Genomic DNA, 19,410 nt, shown 5'->3' with positions numbered 1-19,410 from the left:
CCATGAATGGTCTTTTGGGGCAGGACAGAGGCGGAACCACTGGGGTCACAGTAAAATGCTCATGATATCTCCAGTGTATTCATATGAAGTACGTAAGGCTTGCAGCCCTATTCCAGTCTAATGGTTGGAATAACAGCCATGCATGGGCTGCACCATTGCCCCATTTCCTGACCACAGATGGAGTGAATTGCACAGCCTTCCACCAACACATGAAGCTGATCTATGGCTTGATCCTGCAAGATGGTGAGCACCTCTTGTGAGGTGTTGAGTGCCTTGAACTCCCATAGCTGCATTCCATCAATGAGAACTGAGGGAGCTCAGTACCTTGCATGACTGGGCTTTTTGGCCTAGGGTGGAGGGGAAGAATTTCACTCCAATTCATTTGGTAGGGGGAAGATGATTTGATTCCCACTCAACCAATGCAGTGTTGACTGTCATTCTGGTAAGTCCAGTGCTTTAAAAGCATAGCACTGTACACTTCTGGAATAAAACTAATGCTTCTCTTTTTCTTTTATTTGCACAAAAGTTTGATTTCCAATATTTTTTAAAAACTTGAAGCTGCCAAAGGTGTAAAGGCAGCATCTGTTCACTAGCAAATACTTTGTAGATAATTGGCAATTGCAGAACTGTCCAAAAGAATTTGCATATAAAATGTGTTGTGACAACTTTGACAGTTTTTGTGGAAAACAGCAACAAAAAAATCCCTCTTAGCAAGGGCAATTTTTATCAAATTTTTTTTTGCTTAACAAAATTAGGAAGGTTCATGATATCTGAGAAAAAAATTGTGAAATGTATCAAACAACTGCAAAAATTCAGGAAAAATACCTCAAAAATGAGAAAGTAGTTGAGGAAGCCATCAATGGTAAATTCACAAAATGGAACAATAGGTGAAATTTTGGACTGCAAAATATTTGCATATTTCATAACTTTTAATGTGAATTTTAGTTTTAAATCTGCAAAAAGAACATTCAGAATAGTTCTTAAAGGTAAAGAATACTTTCTGCTAATGGACTAGGGTAAAGTATTCTATCTTTCTGCTGTCTGCAGGTGCAAATGTGTTTTCAATTCTCCTTGTATATCTTCACAGAAATTTTTTGGGCCTAGATACTCAGCTGGTATAAATTAGTGTAGCTCCAGTGAAATAAATGGAGTTTTGCTGATTTACACCAGATGAGGGTTTTTGTGATCTAGTTCCTTATATTCTAAATATACACAATGTATTAATTTATGTTAAATGTTACCTCAGAGGATAAACAGGTATCATCAAAGGACACTTTTGTAGAGGACAGATAGGTATTGGTGACAGTAATGTCTTCTAGTTCAGTGCTGAAGTGATCAGACTCCTTGATGACACTGTAGTTTAGTGCCACACCGTAACTGGCAGGTTTCTCTGACTGTTTCTGCTGGCAATTGCAGAGTTTCTTGAAGGATGCTCTGAATTTCTGGGACATGAGATTGTAAATCACAGGGTTGATGGCACTATTTAGATAAATGCAGATTCTACAAAATAATAGGAACCAATTTTCTTGGAAAGGGTTGGAGAGAAAGGAGTTTACAACAACCAGTGTCCTATAGGGCATCCATAAAAATGCAAACAGGATCACAACCACAGCCAGCATCTTTGTAACCTATGGAAAACACAAAGATATACAGTAAAAAAGCAGAAAATTAGTACTCAGTGCTTTGTAGGAATGTGCATGTAAAATCTGTATTATACGTTAGTGATGGGCCCAACCTAAAACTCTATATGTGAAAAACCCTGAATTTGGTGATGTTCTGATCAATGTCTGGCTTTTGGTTAGAATTTTGCAACTTGTTCCCATCTCCTTACCACTATAATGGGCTGACCCAAATTCATGGATCCAAACTCCCCTAAACTTTCATAAAATATGGATGATTCCTTATGGCTAACATCCATATTATTCAATTAATATTGAACCAATCCCCATTAAACATATTATTTCAGTTCTGAGTCTTTGCAACTACCATAGTTAGAAACAAGTGTCTAGTCCTTTGGAAAGAAAGGCACTCCCATCCTCCCCTCAATGCTATGGAGCACCTACTTCTAGCACTGATCGTTTGTGACGTATTGTAACTGAAACCAACCTATCTACTTTAATGACTACTTTCGCATAATAGCAGACCACCAAATTTCATACAAAGAAATCTGATTTAGATTTATTTCTAATAAAAACAATTAATTCAGACATAAATTCTGACCAAATGATTGATACATAATGTTCTGAAACTCTTAATGATTGCCTAAAAATTGCCAGGGAAATTGTGGGTTACCCTTAGAACCTAATAATCTTAGAAAAACTCACTTATTTCACTTAAACAGACAAGATGGGTGAGGTAATATCTTTTATTGGACCAACTTCTATTGGTGAAAGAGAAAAACTTCCAAGCTTACATAGAGCTCTTCCTTGGGTCTGGAAAATGTACTCAGAGGGTATGTCTATACTGCAATAAAACATCCATGGGACCCTGGATGGCTCAGCATGAGCCCAAATGTCTACACGGCAATTTTATAGCTCCACAACCAGAGTCAGCTGATGTGGGCCAACAGCGGGTGTTTTATTGAAGTGCAGACATATCCAGGCTGTCACAGTTAAATATAAGGTGGAACAGATTGTTAAGCAAATGAGTTAACACATGTTGCAAAAGACCTTTTAAGGTGAAGTGGGCAGTTAACACCTCACAGTTGTAGGACAAAAAATGGTTAGAAGGTTACTGATTGTAATAAGCCATAAATCCAGTGCCTGTATTGAGTCCATGATTTGTAGTCTCTAGCAAAGTTATGACTATAAATTCACAGGCTCACCTTTTGAAGGTGTTGAGCAGATTTCCTTTGAGGATGAGGACTGAGAGGTAAGATGTGGAGTGATTGTTTTCTGAAAAGTGTTCGCTCACAGATAATATGGTGTCTGTCATTTAAGATTTTATTACTTAAGTAAGTTTGCTTAAAAAGAAAGGCAATGAAAAACTCTCCTTTGAGGGAGCCCAAAAAATTGAAGTAAAGCCAATAAAAAATAAAAGTGAAAAATGAGGGCAGTAAAAACAAAACAATGAGTTCTTAATGAAATGAGTCTCACTATTCCAAATGTAGCTAATATACTAACACTTTTTATATTTACAGTATTTAGTGCCTTGCACCCCATAATCTCCAAGTTATGCATTTAAAAAAGTCTGAGAAACTTATTAATAGTCAAAGTGAATCTTTTGGTGATGATGAGTATACTGGAAACATAGAGGCGCTACCCCATTGACTTCAGTGTAAATCAGTATAGAATTATGGCCACTGTGTATGCGGGAAGTGGGTAGGGTGGGGACTCTTTCTACTGAACTAGGAATGTCTTCTTTTAAAGTGCTTCTTTGTATGTTGCCGTCTCTTGTTGAAATAATGCAGTTGAATCTTCCTGACAAATTAATGAATTTTCCCATTCCCTGCTCATTGATGCTGTTACACTTTACACCCTTTCTCAGCCCTGGTCTACACTACGAATTTAGATTGAATTTAGCAGCTTTAGGTTGATTTAACCCTGCACCTGTCCACATGCCATTTTTGTCGACATAAAGGGCTCTTAAAATTTATTTCTGTACTCTTTCCCGACAAGGGGATTAGTGCTGAAATTGACATCGCTGGGTCAAATTTGGGGTAGTGTGGACGCAATTTGACAGTATTGGCCTCCGACAGCTATCCCAGAGTACTCCATTGTGTCCGCTCTGGACAGCACTTTCAACTCAGATGCACTAGCCAGGTACACAGCAAAAGCATGGCGAGCTCATCAACACAGGTGACCATGCAGTTCCAGAATCACAAAAGAGCTCCAGCATGGACTGAACGGCAGGCACAGCATGGACCGAACGGGAGGTACTGGATCTGATAGATGTTTGGGGAGATGAATCCGTGCTATCAGAACTCTGTTCCACATGACAAAATGCCAAAATTTTTGAAAAAATCTCCAAGGACATGATGGACAGAGGCTACAACAGATTTTCATTATGTAGAAAATATGCAGTGTCATTGCCTGAGGTATGTTTTCTTCTATCTGGCTAGAAACCCATATATTCCAGATGTAAATATTTATATATACTTATAAGTGTTGGTTTTTTACTTATGGGTGTTGGTGATAACGTATCCAATTGAGAATCTTATAATTTAACATTTACAGTTTAGGGGACAGCTTTATTTGCCCCTCTCTGGTCACAGGCTTATGGCAGTGTTGCAAAATAATCTTGGTTGGCTAAGACAGATTCTTGTTAGACAGAAGGAAAAAGAAGAGTGATAGGAAAAAGAAGAAATAAGGAAGGAAAGGAAACAGACACATCAAAGGGGAGGGAGGCAAAGTCTCCATTCCAGATGGTGTTTGGGAATCAGATAGAGCTGGTAGAGGCAGTGATGTCATCTGGTTCCCCCTCTCTGGCCTGGTCTGGTCAGGACATCTCCCAGGATTCGGAAGAAGAAGAGTCAAGGTCTCAAGCGATGTTGGGGGTGGAAGCCTTGATGGTGAAGCTTGCTCCAGTAGCCAGTTTGTCTCTTTAAGGACCCAAAGAGTGAGTGATGGGCAGAATAGCCCATCCCTCATTATTTTATCCACCATTCAGGCCTAATATCCAACATACCAATTTTGGTTCACTGATTTTCAGTCTCACACTGTTCTTGTTTACCAGGCATGAACTTAACGCAGTCCTTGAATTTTATCAGTTGGCCTTTTTGTTTAGACTATTCACTCTGTCTCCCTTTTGTACATTTTTCTATCAATATTTAAAAGTTAATAAGATGTCACTAACTTATAATATCAATTATCATAGGGGTAGCCGTGTTAGTCTGGATCTGTAAAAGCAGCAAAGAATCCTGTGGCACCTTATAGACTAACTGACGTTTTGCAGCTTTGGATGCATCCGAAGAAGTGGGTATTCACCCACGAAAGCTCATGCTGCAAAACGTCAGTTAGTCTATAAGGTGCCACAGGATTCTTTGCTGCTTATAATAATGTGTGTTGTTATGAATTATTGTGACATCTTATGAACTTATACTCACTTTTTATAGCTGAACTCACAATTATGGTAAATTTATAGGCCTAATTATGACAGTTGGCCACAGAATTTCCCAAATTAATTCCAATTTCAGGTCCAATAGTTGTGGTTGAACTAGAGCATGTCTTTTAGAAAAAAATTCTAGTACTGATTTAAAAATATATGATGATGGAGACTATACCACAGCCATTGGTAAATTGTTCCAGTGGTTAATTACCCTGACTATTACAAATTTGTACCTTATTTCTAGTCTGAATATGCCATCTGATTTTACCTTTGTTTGTTTACCTTTGTTTACCTTCTTTTTCCTTCTGTCTAACAAGAATCTGTCTCTATTATCAAATTTCCATTCCCTGCACTTTTAGACTCTGATCAAGTGTTCCTTAATCATCTCTTTATTAAGCATCTTGACTCTCTACCTTTAATCATAGACTATCAGGGTTGGAAGAGACCTCAGGAGTTCATCTAGTCCAACCTCCTGCTCAAAGCAGGACCAATCCCCACATAGATTTTTTTTGATCTAGATCCCTAAATGGCCCTCTCAAGGATTGAGCTTACAATGCTGGGTTTAGCAGGCCAATGCTCAAACCACTGAGCTATCCCTCTGCCCTTTGTCTCAACTCTTCTCTGAAATCTCTCCAATTTATCAAAATCCTTCTTGAACTGTGGACACCAAACTGGACACACTATTCCAGCAGTGGTTGTACCAATGCCAAATACTGAGGTAATATAATCTCTCTTCTCTTACTCAATAGTCCCCTCTTTATCTGGAAGATGCAGATGTCTTTCTTCTAATTTGTTTCTTTTTGTGTTGTTTGTGAGACTGAAGCCTCATTCTCAGTTTGCGCCGGAAGCTTGAAAAGCTGCATATTTATCCACAACCTGTGACATCACATTGGATTGCATAGTACTTTGAAGAGTCATAGGGGTGAAATCCTGGTCCCACTGAAGTTAGTAGCTAAACTCCCATTAACTTCAGTGGCAAAAGGATTTCACTCCATATATCAAAATATCTTCAAAGACCCATCTTTGATTGGGCTATCACACATTTGTAGTCATTATATTCATCACAGGGGAACAATATAGTCCCTAAAATACTCCAGGAGGACTGACTTTTTTTATATTTGCTATTAATGGTTCAGCCTCAAATTCGTGGTTACTATGCTGCACAGCAATAGAAAAAGAAGTCAAAAGCTGATGTCTATTTCAGTTCCTTTTCTTGAATGCTTGTGTCTGGATGATCACGCAATAATGAAATAAATCTCAACACTGAATTTGCATTATACTTCTCTCCTTTTGTTCTCAGTAAAGCAAATGAGACTTTGAACTGTCTGGCTTCAAAAGGCAGATTTGCCAAGACACTCACAGTCTTTTAATCTTCTTGATCTTACTCCATGTCAGCTATACAGCTTTAACTGGATCATCTGGAGTGATTTGGACACTTCTCTTTTCTGACTCATAGCGCCATTTAGTATGGTAATGAGAACTGATTGGTTTCCTGAAGCAGTAGTGTGCAACAGGATCATTCTGTTTCATTTTCTCCTGCTCAGATTGTGCTTGAGTGCACTTACAATCTGCATGGCCATCTGACTTCCAGAGTGATATGACTTCTCTCTTGGTGACTTGTGCAATTTCTCCGAAATTAGTGTATTTAACAGAACTGCAGAGCACTATATAAACAATTGTCATTAAAGTCACAGTTTCCATTATCACTTGGAACCTTTCTCCAGGCACTAGCTGTGCCCAAATCTTCTCACACCTTATTGCTCACCTAAATGTGGAACGCATTGGTTCAGCTGATTAGCTACACCATTTTCTTTTGCCAAGTATTGCTGAAACCCCATCTGATATCAACATCACCACCTTCATTAGATACCAGATGAATCTTACAAAATCGATGTAAGCAGAGTCAGGATGAGCTCTACCCTGACATCTGGTGGTGAATTGTGGCAAGTTGTAGAAAAGAACTTCAGGGGCTGATCTTGTTTGCATAGGCACACTCACCCCGCCTAGCATGAGCCCACAGCAGTCCAAATCGTCACTTTGGCTGCTGTGGGATCCCCAGTTTCTCTGTTATTGGGGCAGGAAGAATAAAGTGTTGTTACCCTGATTATGTGAATCAAGGACCATGAAACAGTTTTATGACAGAGGGACTTGCCACCAACTAAGTAGCACTCGCTAGACAAGGGACATGGGTTCCAAAACCCAGTGAATTGAGAGAGGCTGGGAACAGGTATTTGTACCTGATGGCATAGTCCCCTTTGGAGGGCCTGAAATACCAATTGCACCTCCTTTTTTCTCTATTGTAGAATAGCAGAGATAATTTTAATTCCATTAGGAGTCTAGTTACAGGCTGCTGAGCTGAATTCACTTTGGGCCAGTAGTGCACCAGCACTGAGGCTCTCCTAGTACAAACTGAAATGGCTAAAGAGCTAAAATTACTAAGAGCTGAAATCACTGAGTGCTGGGGGTGGGGGCCTGAAGATATGTTGCTGAGCAGCTGGTGGAGCAGAGCAGTTTGTGGGACAACTGGAGAGGCTTGCAGGACAGCTGGTAGAGCGGAGCGGCTGGCGGAGCAGAGCAGTTCACGGAACGGCTGGAGCAGCTCGTGGGATGATTGGTGGAGTGGAGCGGCTGGTGGAGTGGCTTGCATTGAAGGCTGCAGCAGAACCCCATGGAGAGATGGGGCAGTTGGCCTCAGACCATGTAAGGTGCCCCTTAACACCACTGCATCCCCCCTCTCCCTTCAGGCTGCAAGGTAAAACTCTGCAGATAAACATTTGAACTCTGGGGCTGCACAGACCAGGGACAAAGACTTTTGGGTTGTTGGACTTTTGGGTGATTTTGGGGTTGCTGGACTCAAGAGACTTTTGGGATGTTGGACTTTTGGGACTTCGGGTGATTTTTTGGGTTGCTGGACTTAAGACCCTGAGGGAAAAAGGATACTGCCAAACTTACTTGGGGGATGGGTCTTTTGCTCATGGTTTGTTATGAATCCTGTTTGTGGTGTTTCCCCAACATAATGCCACATTATTTCTCTCCTTTATTAAAATAATTTTGCTACACTCAGACTCTGTGCTTGCAAGAGTGGAAGTATTGCCTCTTAGAGGCACCCGAGGGGTGGTATGTAATTGTCCCAGGTCACTGGGTGGGGGCTTGAGCCAGTTTTACATTGCGTTATTGAAACGGAACCCCTAGATACTGAACCCGGCCCTTGTTGCTGCCAACTCAGATGGGCAGAAGGGTTACATCTATAAAAATCATTGTGGCTAAGCCTATGTTTAAAGTTGAGCACATGCTTAAATTCTTTGCTGGATCAGAGTTAGAGTGCTCAGAACCTTGCAGGATTGAGGCCAAACTGTGATTCCGCTCTGAAAAGGAAAAGTGTCAAATTTGCACCTCAGGTCTCCTCCCTATATTGAGTGGCATTCCTATGTATGCCCCTTCATGCTTTGACCACCATTCCAGAGGACATGCTTCCATGCTGATGACGGGTTCTGCTCGATAATGATCCAAAGCAGTGTGGACTGACGCACATTCATTTTCATCATCTGACACCAACAGAAAGTTGATTTTCCTTCTTTGTGGTTCAGGTTTTATAGTTTTTGCACCGGAGTGTTGCTCTTTTAAGGCTTCTGACAGTATGTTCCACACCTCGTCCCTCTCAGATTTTGGAAGGCATTTCAGATTCTTAAACTTTGGGTTGAGTGCTGTAGCTATCTTTAAAAATCTCACATTGGTACCTTCTTTGCATTTTGTCAAATCTGCTGTGAAAGTATTCTTAAAACAAACAGGTGCTGGGTCATCATCCGTGACTGCCATCACACGAAATATATGGCAGAATGTGGGTAAAACTACAAAGCAGGAGACATACAAATCTCCTCCAAGGAGTTCAGTCGCAAATTTTATTAACATATTTTTCTTAACAAGAGTCATCAGCATGGAAGCATGTTTTCTGGAATGGTAGTCAAAGCCTGAAGGGGCATACGAATGTTCAGCATATCTAACACATAAATGCCTTGAAACACCAGCTACAACAGTGCCATGCGAATGCCTGTTCTTACTTTCAGGTGACATTGTAAATAAGAAGTGGACAGGATTATCTCCCATAAATGTAAACAAACTTGTTTCTCTTAGCGATTGGCTGAACAAGAAGTAGGACTGAGTGGACTCGTAGGCTCTAAAGCAGGAGTTCTTAAACTGGGGGTCGGGACCCTCAGGGGGTCATGAGGTTATTACATGGGGGGTTGTGAGCTGTCGGCCTCCACCCCAAACCCCACTTTGCATTCAGTATTTATAATGGTGTTAAATATATAAAAAAGTGTTTTTTAATTTATAAGGGGGGGACACACTCATAGGCTTGCTATTTGAAAGGGGACACCAGTACAAAAGTTTGAGAACCACTGCTCTAAAGTTTTACATTGTTTTGTTTTTGAGTGCAGTTATGTAAAAAGAATAATTCTATGTTTGTAACTTGCACTTTCACAGTTAAGAGATTGCACTACAGTACTTGTATGAGATGAATTGAAAAAAACTATTTCTTTTCTTTATCCTTTTTATAGTGCAAATCTTTGTAATCAAAAATAATAAGATAAAGTGAACCCTGTACACTTTATATTCTGTGTTGTAATTGAAATCAATATATTTGAAAATGTAGAAAACAGCCCAAAATATTTAAATAAATAGTATTCTACTATTGTTTAACAGTGCGATTAAAACTGATTAATCACAATTTATTTTTTAAATCAAGTTAATTTGTTTTGAGTTAATTACTTGAGTTAACTGCAATTAATTGACATCCCTCCTGAAAATGTGAAAGTAATGTGGATTAGTTGAAATGTGTTAAATCCCCATATGAATGTTCTCATTCAGGAGTAAAGTGGCCTTAGTTTGTGATATCTTAATCCTCTTTGGATGTGTCCTAAGAGAAGAATTTGTCAAACCATATTAATATAGGAAGATATTTAATAGTTCTATTAAACTTTATTCATAATTGCACTGAAAATTTATCTTAAGCAACTACACAAGAGCAGGAAAAAATGAATGTCTACCAGAGATGGGCTTTACCTAATAGTCAAATGAAAATGCTCTTCAAATGGAGATACTTTAAAGACGGCCCAAAGAGGAAAAAAGCTGGTTTTGTGCCTTTTTCCCTCCTTTGGAATGTATAAAGAAGGCCTGAAATTTTTTCAAAAATAAGAGAGTTTTTGGCTTCTCTTTACCTTAGAATTATCAGGAATATCAAATCTGGTCTTCTCTAGTTTTGCTGGAGAACTCCTTGGAGGATGCAGAGATGTGACTTGGAGGCTTTCTCCACACTTTTAATTATATGTATTGGAGTGTTAGATCTTTAACAAATATTTTTTCTCCCTCCTGTCTGTGAGGCATTTTAGATAAATAGGTGTTAACTAAAATTAAAACAATTCAATGCGTTTTAAGCCATCAGGGAGAAAAAACAATAGCTCCCCATCTCATATAATTCAGTTTTGCTTGCTTGATATATTTGGTTCTCCAGTCATTCATAGAGTGTTCCTGAAAAAATATGGTAGATTTTCTAATGTAAAAACATTTCAGGCCTTCTTTTTATTTTATAAAAAGGGTAAAAAAAACCCGATAACCACGCATGCCAAATAGTCTCCATTCCTGGTTTGTCCTCTCCATTAGTGTTGCATTTTACCGCTGGTTCCAGGCATGAAAGAGCATCCAGGACCATCTGGACCAGAATGCAAACTAAGTGCATGCAATCCAGGCTGCCTTGTAAATTGTTCCATTGCGTTTTCTATCAGCCAGTTTCTATCTTGGGCTAACTCTCATACTCAGGGCCAAAGCAGAGAGCAGGCTGCCTAACTTCACATACTTTTAGTCATTTTTCCTGCTGCTTGCACCCTGGGGATCAGTTTCTATTCTGTTGCATCAGTGCAACACCAATAAAGAGAATGAGGCTATACGGATATAAACGAGGACAGAATCTGACCCTTAGAGCTCAATTCTGCCCTCAGTTATGTAGGTGTAACACCCATTGATGTCAGTGGGAGTTTTCCCTTGGTGTGTCTTGGACTTTACTTAGACTGTAAACTCTTTGGGATAGGGACTGTTTTCCCATATGATTTTGCAGCACTAAGCACATTGTGGATGCTACCATAATATAAATAATATTACAAATAATAATAATAATAATGCCACCCTATCATGTGTCCTCTCTACATACAGCACTACTTGCAAACACTAGATTTGCTAAAAAAGCAGCTACAATAACCCAAGAAGTTGATGGTCTCCAAGAAAAGCCCTTTCCCTCTTTATAAAACACAAAATATATGTTGTATATGCTGTAAATTGTCATTTTAATTTTATAACATGGCAAGAGCCATTGTCTGCAACACTAAATAAAAAGACGATTCAATGTTTTTTGAAAGGATGCTAAGCAATACAAAGCACACATTTACAAGCACATGGATCTATCCTTCATGCTGATAACTTGAAAATTAGTCAAGAAGAGAAAAATAATATTAACTAATGGTTGAAACAAACTGCACCACTTCTCACCCAAATAACCAACCACAAGCAGATGTGTGAACAATTACAAACTACAAAATAAAAGGTAGAAAATGTAGAAAACAAGATAGAAGGAACAATTTGTATTTTTCTTTACCTGGGATGTCTAGATCTGTATGTGTTTAGTTCTTTGCTAACTAGCTCAATTAACTTGTGGGGTGAATGTCAGTCCCACAGCAGGAAAAACAACTAGCCTCATTAAATAGCAACAGTCTACACAAAGAACTATGAAAATCTGACTCAAAATTCACATGTTTACTTGCCTTATCCCTCACCATAAGGATGCAGATGAACTGAGCATTTCAAAAAAGATGACCGCTTCAGGTATAATACCTACAGAAATCATGCTACCTGTTGGTTGCTGAAACATCTCTTTTAGACAGTACTGAGACTCAGAAGGATGAGGCTTCTGAAAACAATTTTTATCAAAGCCGGTCAGTGTGGAGAAATTGGGTACCCGTATTAATATGAAAATATAAAGCATGATGTGGGCCTAATCCTGAAAGATCAATGGGCGTTTAAGGTGCCCTGCCCTTTCAGTATTGGGACCTAAAAGTGCTAAATGGTACATGAGAGCTGAGTATTTATATAATTATGAAGATAGTTGGTATAGACACATACCTCTGTGCTATTTTATCATATATATCAATTTATAATGAATATGATCAAATCTATTAATCAAATGTAAAGCATCAAATTCATTCAAAATATTTACCTATTGTTAATTATCTGACAGATGGAAATAATAATAGTTGTTAGCATTTGTATAGCATTTTCCATCTACAGATCTTTACAAAAGCAAGTGTATATTTATCTCTATGTCATAGAAGGGGAAACTGAGTAGTAACTTCTCTAGTCACATAGTGACTCATTAACAGAGCAGGGATTAAAACAGGACTCACGACTTCCAGTTTAGTATCCTATCTGCAGATCACAAAAAAACCTCTGGAATCATAGTGTATTTGTCTGACTTTTTAGCAGGCTGTAATATGGTGAAAAATAGTTTTTTAACGTTTCATTTTGACAGTTTCTAGTTGGTTTCTTGACATGTTGTAATAAGAGACTTGACTATCTTTCAATACATGCTTTCTGTAGGAATAGGCAGTCATTTGTAGAGCCTGGAATAAATTCAGTTTATTTAATGAAATGCTCTAATCACATGCCCTGAACTGGTAGATTTTTAGGGGTTTTTTTTTGTATGCCTTAATTTAAATAAAAGAGATAAAGCACATTTTTAACATTTTTCATGTATTGTAACCCAACCTCTCTACTTTTTCATTTGTTTTAAAATCTAAAGAGATTACATGTGTGTGAATATCACATTTAAATACATTTCCTACCTGCCTTCTAGAAGCAATAGTGCTACTGAAACCCCTGTTAGCCATCTTGGAATTCATAGTCTTGTTTTGGTGAGTTGAGTTGTTTTTCTGTGTCTTAGGGTTTTCTTTTGGATCCGAAGGGATGGGATTCAGGAACAATATTCTGGCAATCAGTCCATAGAGGACAGTAGCCAATATCATTGGCACAACATAAAATATACCAAAGTCCATCATATATATAGGGGAGTAGTAGCTCCTGGACACCTTGTAGCCGCAAGAAACAATGATGGTATCTTTGTAGACTACTGTGTTGAGATCTAGCAGGAAAAACCAGAGGGTACAGTATATGGAGGTGAAAGCCCAGACAAAAATAATGATCTTTTTGGCTCTTGAAAAAGTACATAGGAATTGGGCTTTGATTGGGTGGCAGATGGCAATATATCTCTCAACAGTGAAGGCGGTGATGGAACAAGAAGAAGCATTGATGCCTAGGTATTGGAGATACGTAATGCAGAGACATCCCACGTAGCCATAGACCCAGGATCCATACAGGCTCTCGGTGATGTTGGGAAGTCCTGCAGCCACCAGCACCATGAGATCAGCCACAGCCAGACTCACCAGGTAGCAGTTAGTGGGAGTCCTCATGTGTTTGGTCCTGAGGACCACCAGCACCACCATGATATTGCCCACTATGCCCAGTCCACAGATGAGGAGGACCAAGAGAATGGTAGCTACTTGGTAGTCAATACTGATCACCTCTTGGCTTGGCAGCAGTCCTGTTTGGTTCTGTTCATCCCCTGTGGTGTTCTCCATCTTCACCAGCTTGAAGCTGCTTCTGCTGGGCAATTGCTGTCAGCACATTTTCTCTTTCTCCCCCTGTAAAAAAGTTAAGCACAGTGGAGAGTGGATGGTGAACAGCCCCATCGCACAGTCTCCATAAGGTTACAGTCCCCACACAAGCCACCTTCACCTCAAGACACCTGGGCTTTTTTCTTCATAAGTTCAATTACCAGACAGGTAGATCCCTCTCGGATCCTGTTTCATTAGCACAGGATGAAAAGCTGGTTCTTTGTAGCTGGTCTGAGACACTCGTGAGAATGAATGCAACTAGAGATCAGAGCTTTCTCTCTCTGCAGAGCACAGTGAGAGAGGGGGGGAAAGGGAGGGGGAAGAGAGAGATTCCTTCCCCTGCACTGACAGAGATCTCCAGCTAGCTAGCACAATGCATGGGACTGTACCAATCCAATACCACCAGCTTTCAGCATCACTGCTTTTCAGGGAGCAATCTCAGTGTGAGGGCAGGTGATACAAGAATGGGGAGGCAAAGGGAGGAAGTTAAGTCATGCCCATCAGAATTCTTATGCCTTTACACTGTTTTGCCATTCTGCTATCTGGTAGCTGTTGTCATTTTGTCCTCAGCACTATACAAATTATTTGCAACAAAACACACATTATTCATTCTGATTTCCTGTGTGTCCCTGAGGCAGGTTACACTTACCTTGTGCTCTGCAGGATTCTCAGAGTACTTGTCTCGTCAGAATGGATGCAATGAAAACTGTCCCAACTTTTGAAACCTGCAGAAACCCTGTCTTATACTTTACTCCACAAACATTTTTCTTCACAATGGTTTGGTCACTAGGGCTCTGCAATCCCTCCACCCCCTAAACACTCCCAGTGCTCATCTAGATCATATCACAGCAATAAGCTGTCATCACAAATTGTTCCACAGGAGAAAACACACACACACACACACTCTCTCTCTCTCTCTTACTTACTTACTTCACTGACTCATAGTCTTCTTTCCCTTGAAGAATCTCCTCGGGTACCACAATCCTTAGGAAGAGTAAAACCCTGCACAAACAAGGCAATCAGCACAAACCATCTCTCTCGGATCCACTAATGACAAATCTAGCTCCCTTGCGCTCTCTCTTAGGACTTTTATCACTAAAAGTAAACAGATATGACTGGAGCATAGTCAGAGACCAGCTCTTAGGGGTAAGAACTTGTCATTTTTCAGAGGAGAACAACAATTTAAAGGCCAGCTGGAGAAGTGATCTGCTAGTAATAGCATTTCCTAAACAAACTGCACCTGGAAAATCTGTGCAGTGCTCCTTACTCTGTAACATGCTATGAGTCTCCACGTTTTGCAGAGAGTGGGTAGCAAATCCTTCACCAGTACTCACTTAAAAGGACGCTGCCACCTTGATATTAGATATTTTAAACTCATTATTTTACTTCTGTTTTTATTAGCACATTAGAATTCTGAAGCTGTTTTGAAATCCATTTTCTCTTTCTCCATTTATGGCACTGTGTGGGTTTTGTCTGAAATTGCAAGGATTCCAAGAAATAACAAATTGCGTGAATGGCAAAAGATGACTTGGATTTCAAAACAGATTTTGGTTTTAAAAGGCAATCATTAACACAGGCACACAGAACAATGATTTTTTTTTTAAATGGGATTTTAAAGTAGGCCTGGGCAAAAATGGTGACAAAATAAGAAACACTTAAACCTTAGCTGAAAATTTGAATCAAACCATTTTTGAGGTTTGGTTAACTTAGTCCATTATTTTTCAATCTGTTATCTATAGTGATAATACTTACATATCATTTTTATCTATAGAGCTGCAAGCACTTTACAAAATAGGGTAAGTACCATTATCCCCATGCAACAAATGGGGAAACTGAGGCATGGAGAAGTGCATTGATTGCCCATAGTCTCACTGATGGTCAATAGCAAAACCAGGATTTGAATTCAGGTGCCCGGGCTGCCAGACCACTCTTTTATCAACTGGGTCACCCTGGAAATCTCATAAGAAATTCTGTTCCATACAATTTTCAGGCAGCACAGCACAGCACAGATGTTACCAAGGACATAAATTGAAGGCAATGGTGTTACAGAGGTGTAAGTGAGGTATTGCCTACACATCAGCTTTTGACTTTTGTAGCTAGCTATTGGCATGGTTGGCTATACGTATGCGTGGTGTCCACACACAACATGGTTCAAACACTTACTAACTGTGGTCAGCTAATAGTGTTTCATTTCTGCCTGCGGCCTGGGCTGGCACACATTTTTCTCACTGTAAATGGTTCAGTGCAGATAGGAGTCATTAACCCCGTTTGTGTCACTGGCTGCTACTCCTTTCTACCAGCATTCTTTTCAGCAGGACATCTGAGCACACATGGGTTAAAGTACTGCAGGCATCACTCTGTGTACATACCATCTAGGCAACCTGGATAGATTGCCAAAAGTGCCGGAGTGACTTAGGAACACAAGTTCTCCTTTGAACTCTGTCCTTTGCTATGGCATTATCGGACAGTTCACCAGATTTTTCCCTGTATGCACTAATACAAAGATGTGGCTTGGCAGGGCATTAGATGTAGAAGAACAAACTTGGAAAACCTGCTGTGTGAAAATATTTCTGCAAACATTTCCTATACCAGGGATAATTTAATGTGAACATTTTCTTTATTTTGTTATGATACGTAAAGAAGGCCTGAAAGTTTTGTTTGGCTTTATTGTTTTTACATTAGAAGGATCACGGCTTGTCTTACAGAAATCAATCAGGTCCTTTGCCCTTGGAAGACAGAAATCTTTCTGTTGAGTAGAGGTTTTCCATCTGAAGAAGTTTATTTAAGGCTTTAATATAGAGATAATGAGCCATGTTAAGAATCTTGGCCTCAGTTATGATGCATACAAAGCACATGTATCAGGTGTGGACTAAAATTTGTAGCCCTGATTTTTTAAGCGCAGATATTTCACCCCTGTTGGTTCCCCACCAGAACCCAGCCTCTCTGGCATGATGTCCCCCCACCCCCACATTGTTTTTCTGCATAAAATGGTGTCCTCCATGTGAAGTGAACCCACACATACCGTGTGTGTGAGGTCAAAAGTGCACAAAAGAGCAGGAACAATGCTCCTGTAGGTTCCTCCCCCACTGCCTTCCTTTGGGCTATCATTTATTCTATGACAACCCAGATGGGGCTAGCAGCCACAAATGCAAATTTAAGGTAAATAAATCATATACTCAGAGTCAGAGCATTTTAAATTGTTGGCTATCTGCTTCTTTTCCTTATTTTGATAATTCTTCTAGAAGTCAGTAAATGTCATGATTTTGTTTTGTGTAATATTTCCTTCATTTCAACAATTCAATTCCATATTTTTCTTGTCTACTGACAAATTGATTGAGAACCAAGATTCAAAGCAGTTATATTGATAGAAGCTGTCAGTACTGATACAAAAAAAATAGATTAAAGCATGGAAAAATGGAAAAACATTTAAAAGATATGTTTCAAAGAAGAGGAAAAATGAGACAAAAAATTGGAGACAATCAAAAATAGCATTAAAAGAACCAAAGGAAAGCACATAATAAAAAAAACCCAAATGGGCTCAGAAAAAATTACAGAAAAAAGTAAAAGTGATGTAAAAGTGTATTTTAGTCTGTGTAGCAGGAAGAAGGTCAGCAGAAATAAAAACCACCCGAAGCAAAAACAAACAAACAAAAAATGCCAGAAGGAAGTGGGTGAGAGGAAAGAATACAGTGATAAAAATGGTTGTGGAGGAGAGAAGAATGCACAGTGCCAACATGGGGAAAGGCAAGACTGCAAAGCTGAATTTTAAAAAAAGTGGCAGGAAGAAAAAAGGAGAAGCAAGCAAGCAAGCAAGGAAATGCCTGACTAGAAAGGTATGACAGAAAGGAGAATGTAGAAGCAGCAACAAAGAAATGCAGTTATCTGGCTGGGTATTGACTACCTTATGCAAACAAAAGCACTTGGATATGAAGTCTCACATCCACTTGCTTGTCAGGAAGCATTTTTGTAGCACATATAAGTATGCCAGAGATTCTTGGGATAGATCACTCCACCAAAAAATAAGGGGCACAGTTCTTGGGTCCACTCCAGCTGCTTTGTGCCACTCAGAAGGCACAAAGAAGCTAGAAAACTGGCTTAACTTGCTTCTTCAATAGAGTAGAGGAGGCTACTCCCTCATTCTGAACCCTGGCATCAGAGTGTTTCTAGACAGAGGAAAAGAGGGGTAACTAAGGTCTCCTTGCGGCTTGCTGGAAATCCAAAGCTGGCTCAAGGATTGGGGAACACACAAGGTGCTTACAGCATCTTTCGCCTCCCAGATCATCAGCTGTGCAGGTATATCACAGCTGCAGCTGAAGATATAGTCCATTGATTTCATTCAAAGCAATGGTTTGTGACCAGTTTTCATATTGACATTCCCAACACAGATGGTTCAGTATTCCTGTCACAGGAGCCTCAGGTGGAAATTAAATTCTGCGATCACTCTATCTGTGGAAAGTGGTCAATAAAATATTGTGTGTACAAAAAGGGGTGTGTGTACATGAGAGGGGGAGAGAGGAATAAAGACTGGAGAAATAACAATGTGGCTTCATTCAGTGGCTCACAAAGACTGAAGGGAAAAGAAAGAAACCTTCTTATTGGAAATCTAAAATAACAGAGAAGGAAAACTTGAATGGAAACTAACCTGGAAACTAATAGTGAAAACTTTAGTAGAAGAACTTAAAGAAGCAAAAGGAAAAAAAGATCAACAGAAAGCATATTGTTAAATACATAGATGCGAAGAATTACAAGACCCTTTCTGTGATGGGACTGGAGAGAAATTAGTAAGAAACAAGAAATTGCTGAGAATCTGAAAGTAACAGGTTTTCTCTTAGCATTCACAAAGGGTATTGCTGAAGGTCACATCTCAGATACATTTTTCTGAAGTGAAACAAAATATTTTTTTAAAACTTATGCTAGAGAAGACACTGTAGTTCAATGGTAATTAGACCTCAGTGGTTCAGGAGCCAAATTAGTGATCAACATTACCCAAAAGAGCCACAATAGTGTGAATTCATGGTTTCATTTACCAGTTATTCTCACAGCAAAATAACTGACCAAGTATTCTCCAATTGTTTAATGACATAGTAAAAGCATCCTGGTTGGTTAATAACTTAGATTGGTTAATAATTAAATCACACAGTGTTTTAATACCATGTGCTGCAAAGAGCCACAAGAGACATATTAAAGAGCCACATGCAGCTCCCAAGCCTCAGTCAGTATCACTGCTGTGTTACACAATTGAATTAGAATGATTAAAACTTGACCAGGCATCAGAAATTATGAATCAAACAACAAAGGAGACAAAATATTAGAGATTTCTGATGGTCAGCTAAGCAAAATGTGTACATGCTACAAGAGGATCAGATGGCTGTTATAGTTCATGAACAGCCAATGAGGAACTGCATATTCTCCTGAATGGATCTGAAGAAAAGCCATCTTTTGGAGGCTGTCTTATATGAGAATACATGAGAACAACTGGATGACCATCTTTTGTGAAACAAAACTTAACCCCCCTCAAGGTGAAATGAATTGCGGTGGCCAGAGTCTTGAAAAACAGGTTTGTATCAGAGGAGAGAGAGGTCTGTGTAATGCTGAGGAGAAGCCAGGTGGGTGGGACATAGTAAGGTATTTAGTGCACTGTAGAAACATC

General features: G+C 39.4%; 1 protein-coding gene across 1 annotated transcript; it reads right to left on the bottom strand.

The window, feature by feature from the left end:
* Window positions 1-1,220: 1,220 nt before the first annotated feature.
* Window positions 1,221-13,724, bottom strand: TRHR (thyrotropin releasing hormone receptor). Its single transcript, XM_039526217.1, has 2 exons — window positions 12,933-13,724; window positions 1,221-1,628 (listed from the first exon to the last, which is right to left on the bottom strand). The coding sequence occupies exons 1-2, from the start codon at window positions 13,722-13,724 to the stop codon at window positions 1,221-1,223; spliced, it is 1,200 nt and encodes a 399-aa protein (XP_039382151.1).
* Window positions 13,725-19,410: the final 5,686 nt, after the last annotated feature.

Source organism: Mauremys reevesii, linkage group 2, assembly GCF_016161935.1.
Source record: "Mauremys reevesii isolate NIE-2019 linkage group 2, ASM1616193v1, whole genome shotgun sequence".
NCBI classification, from domain to species: Eukaryota; Metazoa; Chordata; order Testudines; family Geoemydidae; genus Mauremys; species Mauremys reevesii.
This window is presented reverse-complemented; position numbering and strand designations above follow the sequence as displayed.

Bases quoted from the DNA above. Each gene is read 5' to 3' on its own strand.
- TRHR (XM_039526217.1), bottom strand. From the start codon at position 13,724: ATGGAGAACACCACAGGGGATGAACAGAACCAAACAGGACTGCTGCCA. The intron at 1,629-12,932 runs GTAGGAAATGTA...TGTTTTCCATAG, and splicing joins CTATTGCTTCTAGAAGGCAG to GTTACAAAGATGCTGGCTGT.